Source organism: Macrobrachium rosenbergii, chromosome 41 (genome assembly GCF_040412425.1).
Source record: "Macrobrachium rosenbergii isolate ZJJX-2024 chromosome 41, ASM4041242v1, whole genome shotgun sequence".
NCBI lineage: Eukaryota > Metazoa > Arthropoda > Malacostraca > Decapoda > Palaemonidae > Macrobrachium > Macrobrachium rosenbergii.
In genome coordinates this window covers 44,723,175-44,745,674 of record NC_089781.1, presented here as the reverse complement: position 1 = coordinate 44,745,674, position 22,500 = coordinate 44,723,175, and the positions used below count along the sequence as shown (strand labels likewise).

The following is a 22,500-nucleotide window of genomic DNA, read 5'->3' as shown; positions in this document are numbered from 1 at the left end:
TAGGACACTTCAAATGAGCATTAAGATATTTATTTTGATATTATCATTACAGAAAAGCTAAGTACAAATCTGCTGTGCCCATCCATGCTTGCAATGTCTTGATGAGAGGAACTAGATGAAACTTTACTTGGTAAACCGACAAGTGCGGAAGGGATAAGAAAGAGAACACTAAAATTCAGAAGCGAAACTTTTTCAAGTGAGTTTATGTTTCGATTCTCTTTCTATTTTCCACTGGAACAAATTTCTAACGCCTGTTTCCAAAGTAAAATATACTATTGCTCTTTATTTTTACTTTTTCTTTTTTCCTGCTTTCCAGAGAAAAAATGTAACCAATTTTTTTATTTTTTCTGGGAGATGGAAGGTAATATTTTCATTGGTTTCTTAAGTCTACAGGCATTACTGCAGTACCTGTTTGTCAAAACCTATTGAGATTATGTTTGAGTGGCCATCTTGGAAGGAATCTTTTCTCCTAGAAACAAGTGCAGAGGAAGTCCCGATTAGCTCTTTATATTTTGTCGCCCAAAGATTATCACGACAGTGCCCCCAGTCACCTTGACAGAACTAAACGGACTTAATTTTTTAATCATCAAGCTCAGTGCCTCTTTAGCTTCAATGACGATTTCTTTGTCAAAACCATATTTATGATTCCTAAAGCCGTATTTCGCCATTTTATTACATACCTTCTTGTCCTGTATTCATGTAATTAATGCTCCCAAGCACAACAATCTAAGTTTGGCAACAGCGGAGCTCATATTTCTAGATCATCAAAAATCCTAGATCATTTCTATACTTATCGCGATAGACAAGTCACCTATGCCTTTCATACCACACATCCATTCCCCCACTTACTAGCGGGTACACTCTGATTTCGCAAGTATGATGCCTACGTATTTCATTTCTTATTTTTTATATGACGATTTATCGCTTCTGAATATGAAGCCCAAACAATGCGACAGTCTACATCACTAAGCTTTAACTGAGAGATGGATGTGTCAATTACTTTGCTCGAAGTCTTCATCCATCAGAATAAGGGCCTCAGAATATGCACTTGGAGCTTTTAACTCTTCCTCATACTCTTCTATCCAAGTTGAAAGGTGTAAACATCTCTAAATCTTCATCGTGGCTTAGCGATAACGCAAAGTGCAGTAAAAACACGGGCAAGCCACTCACTAACAAAAAACTTTTTAATCAAAGTGATATGCTACTAAATAATCACTCTCCACTTTTCCCAGTTTCAGCCAGTAGGCTGCTTAAGTCAAAAAATAAAAAGAAAAATACTTTTAATAACAGAGCAACCTCCTCCTTGGTTGCTCTATTATTAAAAGAATTTTTAATAATGGACTATACATCAGACTTGGAATTGTACATAGTTGAAATATTATCTAAAAATTATACACACACCCCAGAACACCCTAAGCAACATGCAATAGAACATTTCTAAGAAGTAAAGTTCAAGTAGTAAAGTTCATGCCATGCAATACATAATGATGGTCCAAGCCTCCATAAGGCGTGGGATCTGCACACACATCATTCAACGACATACACCAATTTTCCTTGCCTAACAAAGTTCCTGTTTCACAGCAGAGTTAATTGCAATAAGATCACCCATTAGAGTAAATTGAGTAGACATAGGCCATGGAAATTTTTAAGGTTTCAGTAACTCTAGAAATGTCATGGAAACTTTTCAAAATTATAATTCATAACTACCCTTACACAACAAATCAAATTTTCACTTCAAAACTTATTCAAAGATAGTAGAAATGTAAAAATATATTGGATGCCTGTCCAAGTAAGAAATGAGGAGGCAATAAAGCAGCCAAATAACCAATATCACAAGATTATTTGTAGATATTTCTATTGCCGATTATACCGGGTGTTTCGAAATTACAGCCCCCCCCCTCCACAGAACAAATGGAATGTTATGAAGTTTTCTGCTATAGCCTATCTCCAAGTACATTATTTTAAGTTTCTATTAAGCTATTTTTCATTTTACATTTCTTGTATTTTCAGACTGAGTGATGAAGTTAGATACAGCCATGGCTAACAACTCGGAGGAAATAAGATGGATTGACCGAATCCAGGCTATAACCTTCAGAGAGGCCAGGGATGCTGGCGCATCCTTCATTTCACATTCCTGGATAGCTAAATACATTAAAAGAGATGAATCCTTTGTTAAAAGAAACTGGAACAAAAATCCATATGACTGTCATCGCAAAAAGAGTGAGGATCTTGGAAGGCCTGAAGTCCTTTCTCAGGAGTCAAAAGACATCATAGCTGAGGCAGTGGGTAGACCAAGAAAGTCTTTACGTAAATTGGCGCTTGAACTAGAAACAAAAAGGGGAAAGAAGAGAAGTTTTAGTGCTGTATATTGTGAGTTGAAAAAATCTGGTATCAAGCCATTTCATGTTATCAGCAAGCCCAACATCACTCACCAACAGAGAGAAGATGGTGCATGGTTTTGTGGTTCATTTCTTAAAGATTGGGATGAAGCTGACTTTTTTCTCCATGTTGCCGCATCAGATGAATTCTTCATTTACACAGCCAGGAAGCCAAATCATAAAAATGACATCATTTGGGCTGCAAAGTTGGATGATATCAGCGATGAAATAGGCTATCGCCAAGTTGTGAAATTTCCTGAATGTTTGGGAATTTTTCTCTGTTTCACAGCCAAATGGTTAATGTGGATCATCAAAGAAAAAGGACAGTCATGGAATGGCGAATACTTCAGAGAAACTGTGCTTACTGGTGAAGTAATTCCTTTCCTCAAAGATCCTGAAAATGTGTTATCTGTTGAAGAAGTCACATTTTTGCATGATAAGGCACCATGTTTCAAGGCTCTTCAGACACAGGAGCTGATTTGGAACAGTGGTATCGATTTCTTCCTGTCAAGTGAATTTCTAGATAGCTCCCCTGATCTTAATGTGTGTGGAAACATTGGTAGTATCTTAAAGGATCGTGTTGAAGCGCGCACAGTGAACTATGATGGTACACCAAGCCTCGACGACCTGCAAAGAGAGGTGACCGAAGTGCTCAGGGAAATGGAGTTTGAGTCTCAGCTTTTTTGCAATTTGCTGAAATCATACCCCTGAAGAATGCAGACTGTGGTACAGGCAGATGGAGGCCACACAAAATATTAAATACTCAGAGGGAAACTTAAATAAATACCTGTTCTGATTTACTTTTGTTTTTGTCCATACCAATTTTAGTTTATGCTGTAGAGGGGGGGGCCTCTAATTTCGAAACACCCTGTATATCATCTCTAAAATCCATTACAAACAATAAATGGCCGAATGTACAAAATAATGGTTATGACAGTAGCCAATCAAAACAAATCAAACTCAGTGTTGGAGTATGGAATTAATCATATAAAGAGGAACATCGACACAAATAATTTTGACTCATCTTAGATCTGATCACCCTCCTTTGACCCGGGCTATTTGATGGATAATCAATCTCCGATTGTCCACGTCCGAGAGAAAGAGGATTTTCGTTGAATACGCGGATCTCTTTCTGATTCTTTTCATTTTTCTTATTACAAAGTTGCCTGGAATCATTACAGAACCAGAATTACTGAAACTGACATCTTTTATGTAAGTAGTTCGAAGACATCCTTCCTCTTTTCAGACAAAACTATCTCCAACTTGATCCATAAACACTGATGATCTATCCTCACTCGGCTTAACAAAACTATTGGTGTTTTCCATTTTGAATATCTAATTCTCTTTTGCAGCCATTTTTTAAAATTCTGACTCTACACTCTACTGTAGAAGGTGAATTCACCTTAGGTAAGGCGCAACGGCTCATTTTACCTTGAGGTGAGATAAAAAGAAGTCGTCAGTCTAAAGCTACATACCTGAATTAGAGAGAAATTGAAATATTCAACGAAAATAAATAGAGAAATAAGAGGTATCAAATAAATTTCAAGTACCTAGAAAAATTACTCGACATATAAAGTAAGTACATTTATACGGGTGTTCAAAAATCGCACAGGAATGGAGTACAGTAAAGTTTCATGTTGAATTAATATCTTGATTAATAGGACGAGTAATTATATTGTGGAAATGAAGAAATTTCAAAATATAAACACTGCCTTATATTTCAAACTATTTCGAACTTTCGGGTAACACGAGAACTTCAAAATTAGTAAATTACCACTAATTCTTTTAGTAGAATTAAAAACCAATAGTGTTTAATGCAGCGAAATTCACTGACTCTTCATATTGTCGAAACACTGAATTTCACAAATTTCAGTTATCAGTAGTTTTATAATGAACATGAAATCTTCTGGTTCTGACAACTAGTATGAATTTCGAGAACATAACCTGACAAAATTTTGATGGCTGCAATGACTGCTAGGGATAGCTTCAATCGGTAACATTTTAGACTTTAATGAAGTGGCATTTCAACGGCAAAAAGTTTCGACGAGATCTATGGGTTTCAAGTGGAAGATAATGATATGTAAGTCACTATTAAAGAAGTCAAAAATTCACCTAAGTTTCTTCGGCGCAATCGAGTTTTCTGTACAGCGTATAATGCTGTATGAGCCGCGGCCTATGAAACTTTCAGCCACGACTCGGTGGTGGCCTGTCCTACAGAATTGCCAGACGCGCGATCATTAAATAAAATAAAAACTACTAAGGCTAGAGGGCTGCAATTTGGTATGTTCGATGATTGGAGGGTGGATGATCAACATACCATCTGGAGCCCTCTAGCCTCAGTAGATTTTAATTAAGATCTGAGGGCGAACAGAAAAAGTGAGGACAGAAAAAGTGCGGACGGAGAGACAAAGCCATCTCGACAGTTTTATTTTACAGAAAACTAAAAACTAAAAAATCAGTATAATTTCAGATTACTTGAACAACGAAGAATTGTAATGAAATTTCAAAACCTCGAATAATTGGAAAATAAAATAATTCCTAGGAGATTACACCAGTAGTTAAGTATTGACCTCGAGAGGAGCTCGATTTTCTATAGAAGAAATTCTCAAGACTTAAAACGAAGGTTGTTCAAAAATGTATCCTTTTATGTAGATTCCCTTTACTTCATGGGAAACTAACCATTCTATTACAGTTCAGCCATTAAAATAAAATTAATTATCCTTCCAACCACAGAGGCGATAGCCAACAACCACGGAAAGCATAGCAGTGCATGCAATGTAAAATAGGATCGTAAATCAATTTAGCGCAAATCAGTAACTAAGTGACCTATGCGTGTTTTTGCATTAGCGACAATACATGTTACTGGAAGTGACGTCCATGCAGTGCTTGGTTCTCTCAACCAGATAAAATCAAGATTCTGCAGTAACTTACCCTTCAAACTATGAGTTTTGTTCTCCCACCATCTTCCTTTGGCTGCACATAGAAAAGTAGGTGTAAGGTTCATAACCACAACTAATCACACAGATTTCTCCGTTTCCCATTCCCCATCCAGGCAAGCGATCTCCGTTACAGTCTTTATAATTAGTTTAATAATAATATACAATTTTCAGATTTTTTCATTCTGGTACCGCACCTAAAATAACCCTAAAAGGCCAGGGTCTATAAAAGAGGAACTAAACAAATAAACAGAGGCTTCTACCTTTTAGCATGAGTTCTTCATCCCCACCGTACATGTCCTCAAAGGCAGCCGCTGGAGCTGTTTCTCGAGCTATCAGAGTGTGGGCTTTCCTTTCAGCCCTGTCGTAATAAGTCAGTAAAAAGCCACCTCCCAAACCCATCGACTGCGTATTGACAACGCCCACGCAGAACAGTCCGGCTATAGCTGCATCCGCTGCTGTTCCATTTCTCTGCAAGATGTCTCTGCAACAAAAGAAGAAATTGTCAATAATCAGCCTGAATCACTTGGAACCTAAAGTGATGGAACACCAGGAAAGACGTTTATTCAAGAGTGACAGAGAAGGAAGAAGAGGAAAGAAAAGCCCTGAATTGTTAAAGAAGTAACAGAAGATGACAGGAAATGCAGAAAGATGAGATCAGTCATTACGAAATAAAAAAATAATTTAATAAAATAATAATTAAACCGATCAAAATTTTAGTAAAATATTAAAATACAAGGAGAATTATTCTGGGATAGCAATGCGTAGCATCTTGCTTAAACTTCTGAGTCTCCAATTACACAACATCCTCAGGCGAGAGCTGTTAGTCAGCTCAGTGGTCTGGTTAAACTAAGATATACTTAACTTTTCCGCAGTCCAACGGTGTGAGGAATAAAACACCTTTGGAACTGAGAAGTTCGACAGCGAGGCACATTTACTGCATATTGGTGCTGCTGCTCAGCAAATCTGGTTACTCTCGCCAGGAAAAAGGGATCAGAAATCAATTGTGAATGTGAAAGATTTCTGTTAAAATACAACTTATGAAAAATTGACAAACAAGAGACCATCTGTCGGTCATCCAGGTAATGATTGCCAATGTTAAGAAACAGAAACCCATCACCACGAACCACTCCATCTAAAAGAAACAAATCTCTGGCAGAAGAACACTACTCTAGTAAACGAAGGACAAACAGTGATTTTATCACTGTTAAAAGTATATGAGGTCTTGCTTGCGTACAATACCTAACTTCCGTGAAGCCTTTGCTGACACTGCAGAGCCCCATCCGCTTGAAGGGGAGGATGAAATGGAAAATCTGCACGAGATCTCATAATCTATGAGGCTTTCGCTTTACTGCAGCCCCATACCCCACCTATTACACCATTCACTAATCCGCTCCATGTCGCGAATTAGAGGAAAACAGCACAATTCGACGATTGAAATATTCATCATATGCTCGGCAGTCAGTAAATAGATCGCTTTATTCAGAATTGTAGAAGTGTATATAAGGAACACTAAACGTAAAAAAGATACAGAATACTGTTCAAGTGGTACGGAAAAAAGTAGAAATGCTGAAACAATGGAAAAATTCAAGATGCTTCGTTAAGGTACAATTTTGTATAGTTAAATGTGAGAGTAAGCTATAACAAAGAAGCAATGAATATATTCCTGTTAAATTTATACTTTATAATGTAAAATTATAATGGAATGTGCTTTATTAATGAAACAAGAAACTTTTCAGTTAAAATAGCCACATTAGCAAATTACCAAATAATAAAGTATCTTAATGAGAAAGCAAATGAACTCAGTAAAGAAAACCTGTAGTTGTGCCAAAATTTTGTCATGTTGTTTTTTATACTAACAAATCAAAGTTTTCCTCTATTAGAACAATATATCTGAATTTATAAGTACTTCGCTGGGTATTCTATTAGGCTACAAATATGAAAGAATGAAAGTATTTTACTCACTATGATAAGTAAACTTATCTCCGTATGACAATGTAAAGGTTTTAAGAATGAAAAAGCATATTATTTTAAATACATATTTTAGGTTTACTGAAAAATCTTAATTCTTTAATAGGTTCATTCTTGTTAGGAAAATATAATGCAATGAAATTGATAAAATAGTACACTGTCTGTGGAGTAATTCTTCCTGCTGTAAACACGAGGGATGAACTGATGAATCAAAGACGTTTCTTTTCTGGAAAAATTTATAATTTTCCCCATTGTAAAACCAAAGTTGAAGATTTTCCTGCCATATACAGGGACTTCGTTTTAACTTTAACAATTCATGCTGTTATATTTTTAAAACTAACTGCACTTTTACTTGATTTCACAGAACCTTTCTGACTGATTTTCTTTTCATGAAGACGTTGAATTTCTTACAAAAAGTGGCCAGTAGCTTCTACATACATACATACATATATATATATATATATATATATATATATATATATATATATATATATATATATATATATATATATATATATATATATATATATATATATATATATATATATATATATATAAATATATATATATATATATATATATATATATATATATATATATATATATATATATATATATATATATATATATATATATATATATATATATTATATAATCATGAAGCTACAAATGTCATTTAATATCCAATTCACTCTACTTCGGGAATATCCCCGATTGGGAATTATCACCGAAGGAAGCTTTGTAATTAAGTGACAAATGGATCAGTACCGCCGGGTCTCAATCCCTCGACACCGTACGTTCCGACTCCATTCGACAGTCAAACCATTGAGCCACCAGGAGAGGTAAAAGTTAACCCTTTGATTACGGCCGAGGTGAGGCCTCACACCTCCCGCAATCCGGACGGTTTTTAGCCGGTGGTCATCAGTCTGTAGCATGCTACCAGGCAAACGACAAGGTAAACAATCATTGTAATAGCGCGTGTATTTGTTGTTTTGCTACAAATTAACCTCTTTTACTTTTATGATAATATTGTGATAGAAGCCATCCGTAATATATATAATATGTAATTAATGTTACAACATAAATAAATAAACATAGGATAAGTACTTTATATCGGGGTATACTGTTACCAGAGGTATAAGCACTTCACTGATTGAAAATGACACAGCACCCTGTTTCCTTTTTGTCATTTTCTCTCATTCTTTTTGAATCCGTAAAAGGCAGCTACATCACAGTTGAATATTATAGTTAAAAGTTATGCGTATGTCCGACAGAAAACTAATCATAAAGAACGTTGATCATTTTTATGTTTCCGCTTAGTATTCCGCCAGCTAGGCAAAAAAAAAAAAAATGAGCTTTATTATGAAAGCAAGAGACGTGACAGAATAAAAATGTTTACCAATGATTTATTCCTTGTAATTGTACACCAATAACATTGGATAGTACTCTGATTTCAGTAGACATAATTACAATAAAGTTGCCAATGAGCATTTCTGCATGATATTTTTAGCAGTGACCAAGCACCCAGCTGACAAGGGAGACAATACTAGTTTTCGAAATTCAGAGTTATCAACGCTTGTCAGATCTTATATAAGGGACTAACATTGCCATTTGTCTTACCTTGGTTTTACCAGTCAGACATAACATAGAATTATAAAACTCTGGACTGTGGGTGATTTACGAATATATTTACTGGTTTAGGTCAATCATACTTTATATTTCAGCAATATGGAATAATTTCTAATGTTTTATTATACATTCTTGGAAATAAATAGGAAGTTTACTTATTCAAGTACAATACATATTTTTTAGATGTATATAGGAATTCCTCTCGCATATCATTTACATTATTTGTGTTACACTATTATTCTAAGACTGTTATTCAGAAGAAATAAATATCTCCGACACTTCTATAATACTGGGAATGCCTTTTTACCAGGAAAGTGTTTATGAGAGAGAGAGAGAGAGAGAGAGAGAGAGAGAGAGAGAGAGAGAGAGAGAGAGACCATATAAACGGTGAGAATGGAGGGTATTTATTTTTCTTGGTTAGTACAGCTGCTGCCAAATAATAAATCAACACTGAGAAAAATGATACTATCTTTGTGTGACATAAAGTGAACAATTCATTTAGGTTCAGATTAAAAGGATAAAATGAGACGTATAATTGTTTCCCTTGAGCCTCTCCTTTACCTGTGAAGATTATTCTAGCAGATTATACGCTTGCAGTCCACAGGTGGTGAATTCTTTTGTTATTTTTGGACTAAGCATGTAGGTAATTGCAAAAAAGACTATTAGACATCGTAAAAATTTTCTATAGTCTAAAATTTCCGCAGTGTTTTTTTTATCCGTTATCTACTCCCCATTCACCTATTATTCAAACTTGTCTGCATATTATGAGTGATAATCAGCCACGTGCGGACAAAAAAGAAACAACCCCTGGGCTATAAAGGGATGAGTCATTCTCCCCACAAATGGTACACGCTGCATGGGGCATTATAAGTACTCACCCTACCCAGGGTTATTTGTAGCCTAAAGGAAACCTTACCAATAATGCCCGACCCCTTCTCTTCTTTTCTTCTAAGTGAAGGAAATGGAGTCAATTTCTTTACTGGAGCAGTAGCAAAATATCCTGATAAAGTAAAATACTAAAAATAGCAAATTATATATATATATATATATATATATATATATATATATATATATATATATATATATATATATATATATATATATATATATATATATATATATATATATATACATATATATATATATATATATATGTATATATATATATGTATATATATATATATATATATATATATATATATATATATATATATATATATATATATATATATATATATATATATATATATATATATATATATATATATATATGTATATCTATATATATATATATATTATATATATATATATATATATATATATATATAGCTTCATGATAAATAATATTGCAAGACCAGGAAGAACATTCTTTATTATACGAGCTTTCGAGGTATAAAACTTCATCATCAGGTTGAAAAAACCGACAAGGATGAGAATCAATAAATTGAAATAAAATGAATTGTCATAATAAATCTTCAGCAAAAATACTAACCAAATATATAAAATGAACAAGTAAATACAAACTAAAAGGGTGAGACGTAAAATAACGAAAAATTAAAAGCGAACAAAAACATAAAAATATGAAAATAAAAATAAGGTGAAATGTAAACAGGATAATAAGTTGTCATTTTTAGATGTACAGGTATACAGAAATAGTGGCAAATCTGACACCTCTGTTTATAGGAAAAGTACTTTTACTGGCTTGGGATTGAATTACCTCAGTTTTTCGCCAAAGTTGTATAAGATGAACTCAATAAGCACTTTGATAAATAGAGCCTACAATGTTTGTTGTGATTTTAATTTATTCCATCAAGATATGGTTTTCCTCCAGAATTATTTTTCTGAAAACTCGTATCCCATTTTTGTATTTTACAAAGTTCTGAAAAATTTTTAAAATGAAAAGTTTTGTCCCAGACCGGTGTACAGTACTGCTAGTAAAGATGTAAAGTACATTAAATTGCCTTACCTTGGTCATAGTAGCTATATGGTCCGAAAAAAGTTACAAGAAATACTTAAGCACTGTTTTCCTCAAATTAGTTTCCGGTTTGTTTTCTGTAATCCTTTTACAATAAGATCACTTTTGAGAGAGAAGCCTACTCTGCCTGTGGGCCTTAATTCCTGTACGTTTACTTGTTCACTTGTTCGCAGTGTGGTCTGCGATACGTGTGATCCAGTTCCCGCTGGCTCAGACAGAATTTTGGAACACAGAGGTCTTTCTATTAGAACGAGGTTTCCCCTTTCCAAACCACCCATTAGAGAACACAGTTTAGCACAGGACCATCCTTTCACTGACCTAGATTTTCGGGTACTGTCTTTTTGTTCAAATAGACTGGACCTTTTGATGTCAGAGTCGCTGACTATTAAAAAGATGAAGCCGGAATTGAACAACTCGTCTGGTATTCAACCAGCTATCGTGTAATTTCATAGTAGGTACTCAGTTAGGTCGTTAAATATTTTACTTTGTGAGTGGTAGTTTGTTTACATTTCACCTTATTTTTATTTTTATATTTTTATGTTTGTGTTCGCTTTTAATTTTTCGTTTTTTACGTCTCACCCTGTTAGTTTGTATTTACTTGTTCATTTTATATATTTGGTTAGTATTTTTGCTGAAGATTTATTATGACAATTCATTTTATTGTAATTTATTGATTCTCATCCTTGACGGTTTTTTTAGCCCGATGATGAGGTTTTATACCTCGAAAGCTCGTATGATAAATAATGTTCTTCCTGGTCTTGGCAATATTATTTATCATTAAGCTAAGATTTCAAGTAGCTTACTTATTATATATAGTATATATATATATATAATATATATATATATATATATATATATATATATATATATATATATATATATATATTTATATACTGAGAGGCTCACAGGTATCAATGACCACCTCAGGCACGGGTTGCGAGGAGGCCGCACCTTTAGGTGAACTTCCGCTGTGGTCGAGAGGAACAGTCTCTCTTACCGACGCTGGTAGCAGTGCCAGGCCGGACGAAGAGAGGGGGTCCTGAGTTGGATCCCTTGAATGGAGATTGGAGTTGTGCTCTGGCACTGCCACTAAGGCCGAGTCAGGCACTATCAGAGGTTTCTTGTGCTCGTCGGTCAGGACGGACGGAGCTTGGTAGTGCTCGGTGCATGCAAGTGACACTGGCAGGAATTTGGCATCTCCAGGAGGGAGATCTGATTGGGGCCCTGGCACTGGCACTGAGGCAGGGTCGGGCACTGGAATTGGATCGGGAACCAATCGAGGGGGCAACAGCACGTCATACTCAGGTGGCACTGGTAGGGACTGCACGTCCTCCTGGTACCCAGGGGGCTCCAGTCTTGACTGAGGGAGAAGCGGGGGAGGATTACTCGCGCCCGAGGAATGAGTTGGGGAATGTGGACCCCTGGATTGTCGTGATTTCTGTGGGGACTGAAAGTCCTGTCCCAGGATGACGTCATAGCCTCTGTGGTGATGGCTTGCTACTGCAAGATTGCAAATTTTTGATTGATGAGGTCTTGTGACTCTCAACTGGACCGTAGGGAGTATCATTTTAAATTGATTTACTCCCTCGATCGTGAAGAGTTTTCGTCTATTGATGATAGCTCCATAGGGAACTCTGTCCCTTCGTATGAGGGAGATTTGTGCACCCGAGTCCTCGAATGCCGTGACTCGGCACGCGGGGTGGCTGCCTCGTGGAGGGGCCACATATATGGGGCCTTTGGCGGGAAGGCCCAATGACTTGGAATGTGTGACAGCCAAGGCGACGGCGGGAGTATTTGATTTATTATTGTTCGGGCATTTCGCCCATGAGGGAGAATGGCCATAAACCTTTCACACCGTGCAAAAGGTTGTCTGGCTAAAGTCTTTCCGAACTGCCCATGTGGAGGGCGCAGACAAGTTATTGGGTGGTTGTCCGGGAGAAAGAGGCACTGTTTTCTTGTTTCGGCACTGCTCAGTTGAGTGCCCTGTCCTTTTGCAATAATGGAGAAGTTAGGGGCTTGCCTAAACTTCCATTCTTGGGGGAATTTGATCCTCCGAGGAGGGGCAGGGGATTTATCTTCCGCCCCATGGATCCTTCCTGAGGGTGGTGAGTCTCCCACATGTCTGCTATCCAGCATGGGGCTTTTTCCATTACATGAGTGGCGAGGGCAGGAGGGGTGTAGCGCAGAAAATGCTCAAATTTAAATTTTTCGAGAACCTCAGCGGCATTAGTGGCCCCTTCGGACTCGAGCCATTTGGCTAACACCTGCTCAGAATGGTACGCCCAGTCAGACCAAGTCTGGCTTGCTTTTCTTGGCTACTCTCTCCAATGTCTCCTCCACCACTCGGGGGTAATCTCGTGCACCTTCATAATCGCTTGGCGTACGGCTTCCCAGTTTCCCCTATCCTCTGCCGAAAGGGCGTGGTAGGCAATGAGTGCCTTCCCTCCCAGGAATTTAGTGAGAACAAGGGAGAATTCCGCGGGGGAGAGGTTGCAGCACTCCAGGACTCGTTCGGCCCTTTCAAGCCATACTTCAGGTTCAGACTCTGTCCATTTTGGCATGAACGAGTGAGCTTGGCTGAGGGCACTCATTCCGCCGAAGGAGGAGGGGTGGCGTTCTGTCGTTCTAACATCTGGAGTCCATGAGCTCGCTGTCACTCTCGCTCCTCCCGTTGTAGCTCCTCTCTTCTCTCTTGGGCAATTCTTTCTCTCTCTCTTTCTTCACATTCTCTCTCTCGTTCTTCACATTCTCTCTCTCGTTCTTGACGTTCTAACTCTTCTCGTCTCTCTTGGGTAATTCTTTCTCTCTCTCTCTCTTCACGTTCTTTCTCCCTCTCTGCCTCTTGGGCAATTCTTTCTCTCTCTCTCTCTCTTCACGTTCTTTCTCCCTCTCTGCCTCTTGGGCAATTCTTTCTCTCTCTCTCTCTCTCCAGTTCTTTCTCTCTCTCCGCCCGTTCTTGGCATTGTCCACTCACTCTTGAACCCAGTCTCTCAGAGTTTGCCCTGATAGTCCCATGTCCTTTCCAGCAGACATGTAGAATTTGAAGTCCTTGTTTTGTTGGGCTCTGGTATTAGCCATCTTGAAATAATGGTTATATGGACTGGACTCTCTAGCGAATCAAATATGTCTGAGAAGACTCAGGTTGTCTGAAAAGACTTCATTGCAGGAATCTGAAACACTCAATTGTTCAGACTGCAGGAGAATGGAGCTGTCTGAATAAGACAGTTGCTCAGTAAGTCTGAGGAGACTTTGTTAAAGTTTATTATGTCTGAGTAAGACGTGATTGTTCGTGGCAAACGAATTTTTAATATGCGTCTCGGAAGACGCAGCTGGATTTTATGTCTAACAAACTAGAATGATCAGTCCCGTAAGGGCTTCGATGTGTGTGAAATACACTAATATAATGTCTCAAAAGGACTTGATTTTGGGTTTCCCGTAGGAATTAGAAATTTTCTCGCCTTGGGCAACATAGAATTTTTAGTGGTCTCTTAAGACTTGGAATTTGGTTGAGAAATTTGCGCCTCATGCGACATAGAATTTTACTTGGTTTGCCTGTAGGACTTGGAAATATGATTTGTCCCTTAGGACTTAGAAATTACTAATGGGATAAAACCCTAAAAAAATTTTTGCTGAGAGCGGCCCGAGTAGGGACAGTTCTAAAAACAACAAACTACTCGGGAACGAATGAAAAAGAGGGTACACACGCGGGCAGGGGGCAGGGGCGTGAAGGTCGCCTGACAATCACCGGAGTTATTTTTAGATTCTGTGTGAATGAGCCTGTCTATTTATAAACCGTCTGGGACGAGAGGATAACAATAAAAATGACCCCGTAATTTTCCCTAGAAGCAGAGTTCAAATTTCGCTTTCCTAGCACCTAATTCGAGTTTTTAGCTAACCTGAGAGAGAGCAATGCGAGCTGATTTCGTCTTGTCCCACGAGGGAATTTACTCGTGCCTAAATAATTCGCTAATCCGAAATGCAAAGTAAAATTTAACACAGAGGAATTTCTTTCACACTATTCCTTGAAGCAAAAAAATATGGCAAAGATTTTAACACAGAGGAATTTCGCACTATTCCTCGAAGCAAAGAATATGGCAAAGATTTTAACACAGAGGAATTTCACACTATTCCTCGAAGCAAAAATATGGCAAAGATTTTAACACAGAGAATTTCGCACTATTCCTCAAAGCAAAAATATGGCAAAGATTTTAACACAGAGGAATTTCGCACCATTCCTGAAAGCAAAGAATGGTTACCACTCGTTATTTCCTAACTACCTATCCTGAAAAGGCATGCATTAATGAATATAATACGGCGGTTTTCTTCTCTCAGTGAATACATGCATCCCTATTCCTATTTCCTAGGAACAGTCACGATTGTAAAAAAAAATTTTGCTAAGATAAACACATTACTTATGTGGAACTATCTTGGTCTGTGCTCTTGGTAACAGGTTCGGAATTTGTCTCGCACCCACCTTAGCTTTGCTAATAGCTGATCTGATGAGTTGCAAATGCAATGAAGCAAGGGAAAATGCAACTACTAAACGAGATCTAAGGCCAGGTCGCCATTTTTACATATTTCCCTAAGTTATTGGTATTTTTACAGGCCGGCAACAGAAACTTATTTAATTGGCCTTGGAGTTCTGATTTGCGTAAAGGGAAATTGTAAAAAAAATAAGAAAAAGGGGTGAATCTAGGAGCTGAAGGCTCTACTTCATAAGGAAATGTTACGTAAACACTTGGGAATAATTAAAAAATTATATTTACAAATGAAAGCATTTGAAGGGAAAATGGATAAGTAAATTGATAAAGGGCTTGCAACGCCTGAAGATCCTTCTACTGGAGTCTTGACTAAAAGCAAGGCACAGTCCAAGATGAGTCTACTGCGAATGGGTCCCTCTGCAAGAGAGATTTACACATTACACGCCAGTAAAGGAACAATATAACACCAAATATGACTCAAGTTTGCACTGAGGGTGCCAAAGGCTCGAGGAATGAATGACCACTTTACACTCGAACACAGGACATTGGAAATGGCACTGGATAAACTGGCACAAGGAGAGAAGTGAAATGCTGGTACTCCAAGCTTTCTAAAGGGCAAACAGTCGTGACTGAAAAGTCTCTACTCGCACTTTACCTTAGGGGAAGCGGGTCTCTGGCGAAGAAGGACGAGGGACGATCACACGTATGGTGGTGCCCTCGAGGATGACTGGAGTCTGGAGTCGGACAGGGAGAATGAATGGTCTCTCAGCAAACTGCATCACCCGCCCGCGTGTATGGCTGTCCCCTACGACTCCTCACAAGACTAACTAACTGCTTCCAGCCTACTGCTGTCTCTTCCTTTTAAGGCACGCGGCCAGGGGTAGGAGCCGTGTGCAAAAGATGTGTCACTTGCCAGGTGGTCAGCGATTCCGTTGCCTCTTCCCAGGTTTCCTGTGGAGGTAAGACAATTCAGCAGCTTAATCTGCCTTTAGAAAGGCCGTTTTAAGAAGCTTAGTTGGGCTAAGCTTCTTAAGGGAGCGGCATCTAGTTTCCTCTCCTTCCCCCTTTTTATCCGTGTCATCTCGATATCTGTTCCAGGTAAAAAGAAGGACAGATCGAAATGTTGATAACCGTTATGGAAAAATTTCCCTTTGGTCAAATCTTTTCCATTTATGTTCTCACAAACAAAGGGTAAATTTTAAGTCGTAATTTGCTTATATGGACCTTTTTTTTGTTAATAAAATTTGTTTATATTTTTATAAGATCAATAAAATGTATGTAAATTAGAACATTTCAGATTTTAAACCTTTATTTGTTTTCCTATATACGTTACAAATATAAAATGACCTAAAAATTGTTTATATTCCCATATATTCGACTATCCCAGAACAAGTAATATATTGATATACTATTTATAATTGAACTGTTCAAAGGTTCTTATTAAATCAGTATTCTTATCTTCTTGCAGTCTTCTTCAACACTCAACCGTGAAAATCTTCAAGCTCTCAACAGATAGCCAGTCTTCTTCACTGAGCTCTCGACAGAGGAGCAGTGTTCTCAAAATTTTCAACGTGAACAAAGTTATTTCAGCAATTACGACTTAAAAAATGTCTCGTGTGTTATGTACTTATTAAGTAAAATGGAAAAGATTTTCCAAATGCGCGTTTTCCATAACCGTGCTCTGATTTCTAGGTCAAATCGATCGGCCATGTTTCTCAATAAACAAAGGGTAAATTAGGTGACGATGTGCACGAACTTTTAATTATAAATAAAAATTATATTCTATAATATATATATATAAAATATATTATTTCCGATATATATAGAGCGAATACATGGATATATATATATATATATATATATATATATATATATATATATATATATATATATATATATATATATATATATATATATATATATATATATATATATATATATATATATATATATATATATAATATAGCATAATGAATGCGTATTGAGAATATCATTATAAAACCCATATACAAGAAAGTGACAAACGTCCTTTAATATTGAACAAGTAGTTTCATATATCTACCGATTTTTTTGTTGTTAATAACTTCGTCGTCTCGTATTTTTCGTGATAAATGCGCGACGAATGTTATTTTTTAAATGATATCCCTCTATTCTATGGAAAGAAAAGGAACATTAAATACAAAACAGTTTCTCTCTCTCTCTCTCTCTCTCTCTCTGCATGATAAATAAAATGATAATACAGATGAATTTCAACTTTTATTTTTACGGAATTCTTTTTGTTAAAGATAAAAACAAATTCAGAAAATATATAAATACACGAGATAGTATCATTGTAAGACGCTTTCTATAGCATAAGCTGAATGAAAATAGACAATATCTGATTAACGAATAGTTATGAATTTGAATATTTTTACAAGATGAACATAATACGCAGATCCACAACTGAATACTCCTAATCTGCAATCGAAACACTTATGGTTACTCAACCGAAACTAGCACTATAATGAAGGAATCGAGGAATTACATAGAAGATCCCTAGACTGAACAGGATTCCAGTGACTCAAATACCATACGATTACGCTACACTTCTCGTAAATACTTTGTAAATTAAACAGCACAAAATATTGTAGGTATATCGCACTATGAAAAGAAAGAGAAATTCGTTGAAGGTGAATAGGGAACGTGGCTGACGAAAAACCTTAAATCCTGGTACTTTACCTTTATTAGGAGCTGAAGTTCTCTTCTTATGAGGGCCAGCAAGAGGGAGGGCAAGTGAATTAGCTCACAACAAAAGTTCCTTTGGATACTGCCAACCACGTGTTGGAAACAGGCAGTTTAATGGAGCAAGGAACAGACCTCTGTCCTCTGGGACCGCCTGTACAATTCTAAGATCAAGCATCTCTCTCCAAGGCCCTTTATAGCTTCGGGAATTACATTTTCTCTCTTCCTAGGTGGCGTTGTGATCACTCTGCCATATGGAAATGCAGGCAGCATGGCTGCAGTTTCAAGATGGCAGAATGCACGTGTTCAGCCCACCAGCTGACCTGCCTCAGGCAATGATTAGCTCTGATCGGGTCCACACCTGGAATTAAGGAATTCTGGCAGCATTTGGACAGGAAAGAGATTAAAGTGGTTTCCCCCAAAGGCAGTGGTGAGAGAGAGGTTTTAGAGGCAATTTTGCCTACAGTGAATCATACTAAAATGAATTAATTAACGGCTTAGTCCTTATTTCATTTGATTTATTGCATGGAATATGGCGTACGAGAGGATACTCTGATATATGTATATGTATATATATATATATATATATATATATATATATATATGATATATATATATATATATATATATATATATATATATATATATATATATATATATATATATATATATATATATATATATATATATATATATATATGGATATATATATATATATATATGCATGTATATGTTGCATATATGTTCCAGCATAACTCTGAAACTCATCGAGCAATTTCAACCAAACTTGGTATACATATGACTTGCTATCTGGAAAAAAATACTGTGGGGGTAAGATATCACTGGCACCAAAGGGGGTTGGGGTGGGAAGGGGGTGACATGTAAAAATAACCGAAAACGACATCTAATCCATAGTTTATGAGGTTGCTGAGATGAATAGCACTCCCAATGCCCTCCAAGTCTAAGTTTATCCCCACTAGGAAGAGGGGTGAGAAGGAGTTGGGTGGGAAGGGAGTGACATGTAAAAAGAACCGAAAACGACAGTTATCAGTGTCTAATCCAAAGTTTTCGAGGTTGCTGAGATAAATAGTGGCACTCCCGATGCCCTTTAAGTCCAAGTTCACTCCCGATAGGAAGGGAGGGTGAGAAGGGTGGGGGTGGGAAGAGGGGGGTGACTTGTAAAAATAACTAACAATGACATATTTTAGTGTTTAACCCATAGTCTTCGAGGTTGCTGAGATGAACAGTGACACTTCTGATGCCCTTTAAGTCCAAGGTGAGCCCCGTTAGGAATGGGGGTGAGAAGAGGTAAAATATAAAAGGTCAAAAATTTTGGGCAATGTAACTGAAGCAACTGTCTTAAAAGGAAAGGGAGAGAGTGAGAAAGAGGGAGAGTAAGAGGAAGTGAGAGAGAGAGAGAGAGAGAGAGAGAGAGAGAGAGAGAGAGAGAGAGAGAGAGAGAGAGAGAGAGAGAGTTTATTGGTTGTAATTCAGTTTTCCCAAACAGCGCCAGGCTGGTCAATTAGTGTGTATGTATATATATATATATATATATATATATATATATATATATATATATATATATATATATATATATATATAAAAATATATATATATATATATATATATTATATATTCTTTCAATAAATTTTCATTTGAAAATGTGAAAAAAGAACACAGAAAGTTCTTTCAACAAATTTTCATTTTAAAATGTTCTTGAAAGAACACTTGGCTAAATATATTGTCTCGCACTTTTCTTGTGACTTATAAGCTATATATGTATACATACATTATTTACTTATAATATATATATGCATACACATATTTATATATATATATATATATATATATATATATATATATATATATGTATGTATGTATGTATGTATGTATGTATGTATGTATATTTGAATGTCAGATTTTGCCAAAGGTATTATTGTTAACTTTGAAATAACATAACACCACAGTTACAAAGAACTAAATTATAACATGTTTTTGAGACACATGGCTGTCAGAATGTAAGAAATCGTGACCTTTGTTGGTCATCCCTGCATCCTTCCATTAACCAAAGTGTGCTAATCCCTTGGGGAACATGAAACCCATCATCTATGTTTACCTCAAGAAACATTGTTCATCTAAGCTCTTTCCACAGATAATCCTCAAGTAGATCGACAGTGGAAATTTGCCCTTCTCTCCATGGCAATAATTGTCCAACCAGATTAGGAGTGACAAGCTGTCAATAACACTGTAACCAGACGGAATTCACCCATACCATCCAAGCTATCTGGTTCCAAGTTCCCACATAATGCCTGTGGACATAACAACATCAATGGTTATGTTCCCCCTACAAGGGATATCCAATAGGGTCTAGCCAACCAAACAAGCTTGGTTTGCACTAAATCCTTGCATTCGCCACTTTTCATTATTTTTCCTCGTGCCTTTAAGCAGTGCTATACCTCTTTGGGTGTTATTTAGTGTTAGTGTCTTTGCAGTCATGAAAAGTTTTTCTCTTGATACAGTCCACTATCACACTGCCTTGGTAGCTCATATAATCAAATTTTCCGTGGGTTGCACTTAATGCACTACAGTGTGCAAAAGCTCGGTTGCCTCAGATTAACATGATTCAGATTTTATTGGAGTAAAGCAATCAGCAATTAGTGTTATTTGAGAAAAGGTCTACAGGTTCAATGGTGACACTACTTTTTTCTGGTAGTGCAAACAAAACCAGTCACCTATGCCAAATTTATGGATGGCACCATTGTTTGCTTCAGAAATTCCTGCAAAAATCATTCTTTAGTTTCGTGGTTGAGTCTTGTGACTGTCTGCTTTTCATTGACACCATATTATGGAATGATGATACTCAATTTTGCGTATCTTTTCATGCTTTGCCCACAAACAGTAAAAGCTTTTGAATCGCAGAGATGACTGCATTGAGTTCTAAAAATGCTCAGTCATGTTCATCCATTTCAGTCAAGCACATGAAGTACATTCAGTGGGGATTTAGACTGAATCATTTCAGGTGTTTCCCAATAATGAGTATCTAAAAATGTGATAGAAACATGCTTCAAGAAAAATTGGATGCATCCAACACCATACATGCAGGAATAAATGAAAAACTAACACAGGGCAGCTTAAAGGCACAATGAAAAATTGTCATCCTTAAAATAAACCGCACTGTCCTAGCTTCAAAATTTCCTCTTATAACAGAAGTGCATTTACTGAAGCTTGTTAACTAAGTAGTTACAGGTTTGCAAATTTGTAGAGGCAGTATTAGCCTGAGAAAATCTAGGCTTCCCAGACAAGTATGAGCAGGGAGAGAGCTCTTGTAACCTCCAATACAGCCTGACACTTAACCCTTACAGGCAGGGCTAAATTCTATTAATTAACGATACCCCAAGACTGGGCAAACTTTAAGGTCAGCCAATTAAAAAAAAAAAAAACATCACCGGAAAGAGGAAGACATGGAAATGCACATAGTATAAGAAAAAAAGTTCTAAAAAATGTTCTGTACCTTCCACGGGAAGTTAAAAGTAAATATTTCCAATCTTGTGTGGGGCCTCTTCTCCAAAACACTCGTAAAAGTTCTCTATAATATTATTTTTTTGCTTTATTTTGTAAAACGACAATTATAGCTCACATAATATAAAAAAAGATAAGAACTAAAATCAGCAACAATCCCGGAGTATATTTGTGGATAAATAATATTTACGAGATGTACTGGGATGAGGAGATGTAGTACCTTTGAGTGAGTTATACACGCTCTTTCAAATCATTTTTTTTTTTTTGTACTTTGCAAAATTACAATTACAGCTGAAAAACTATCGTAAAAGATAAGAAATAAAACCAGCAACAATCACTGATTATATTTATGGACAAAGAAATATGACGTTTACTGTGACAGGAAGGTGTAGTACATTCCTCCACGACATCTCAAATCAGATTATTCTCTTTCTTCCTGAGCTGAGATGTGAGTTGCCATATAGTCCTTTATGGGCCATTCAAGTGATTTTAACAATTTCCTGTAAAATTCTTTCAAATATGGAGCGAAATAATGATTATCGTATGATACAGCTTGCTACTCATCTTATGCCATTATTCAGCATCATAGGGTGCGTGCCACTACAAAAAGCTTAATGGTGCAGAAGGTGATACAGCCCTGTGTCAGAGTTTGAAGTGTTGGTATGAACACTAAGCACTAAGAAAGGTCTATAAGAACCTGTATCTCCTGATACAGAGGGGTTTTACACGGGTAGATAAATATTATCACAAAAAGCCCTCATAACAGTCAGGTCTTTGCATCCCTTTGTTTTAGTGGAGGATGGATGGCAGAAGTCTTATCCTCCAGCCATTGCCTTTGGATCAGATACTTTATCATGAAGCGTATCTGTATCAGAATACAGTAGCCTGTA

At 36.7% G+C, this 22,500-nt stretch overlaps 1 protein-coding gene across 7 annotated transcripts in view; it reads right to left on the bottom strand.

Annotated features, from left to right (window-relative positions):
* Positions 1–22,500, bottom strand: part of LOC136826840 (scoloptoxin SSD14-like) — a 273,826-nt gene that overhangs the window by 49,522 nt on the left and 201,804 nt on the right. For 5 of the 7 annotated variants that reach the window (XM_067084327.1, XM_067084324.1, XM_067084325.1 and 2 more), the window contains 2 exons: positions 5,578–5,798; positions 5,310–5,351 (listed from right to left, as the gene is read on the bottom strand). In XM_067084327.1, coding sequence (XP_066940428.1) covers positions 5,310–5,351; positions 5,578–5,798 — 263 coding nt within the window. The remainder of the gene's footprint in view (positions 1–5,309; positions 5,352–5,577; positions 5,799–22,500) is intronic. The other 2 variants (XM_067084328.1, XM_067084323.1) reach the window with 1 other exon arrangement.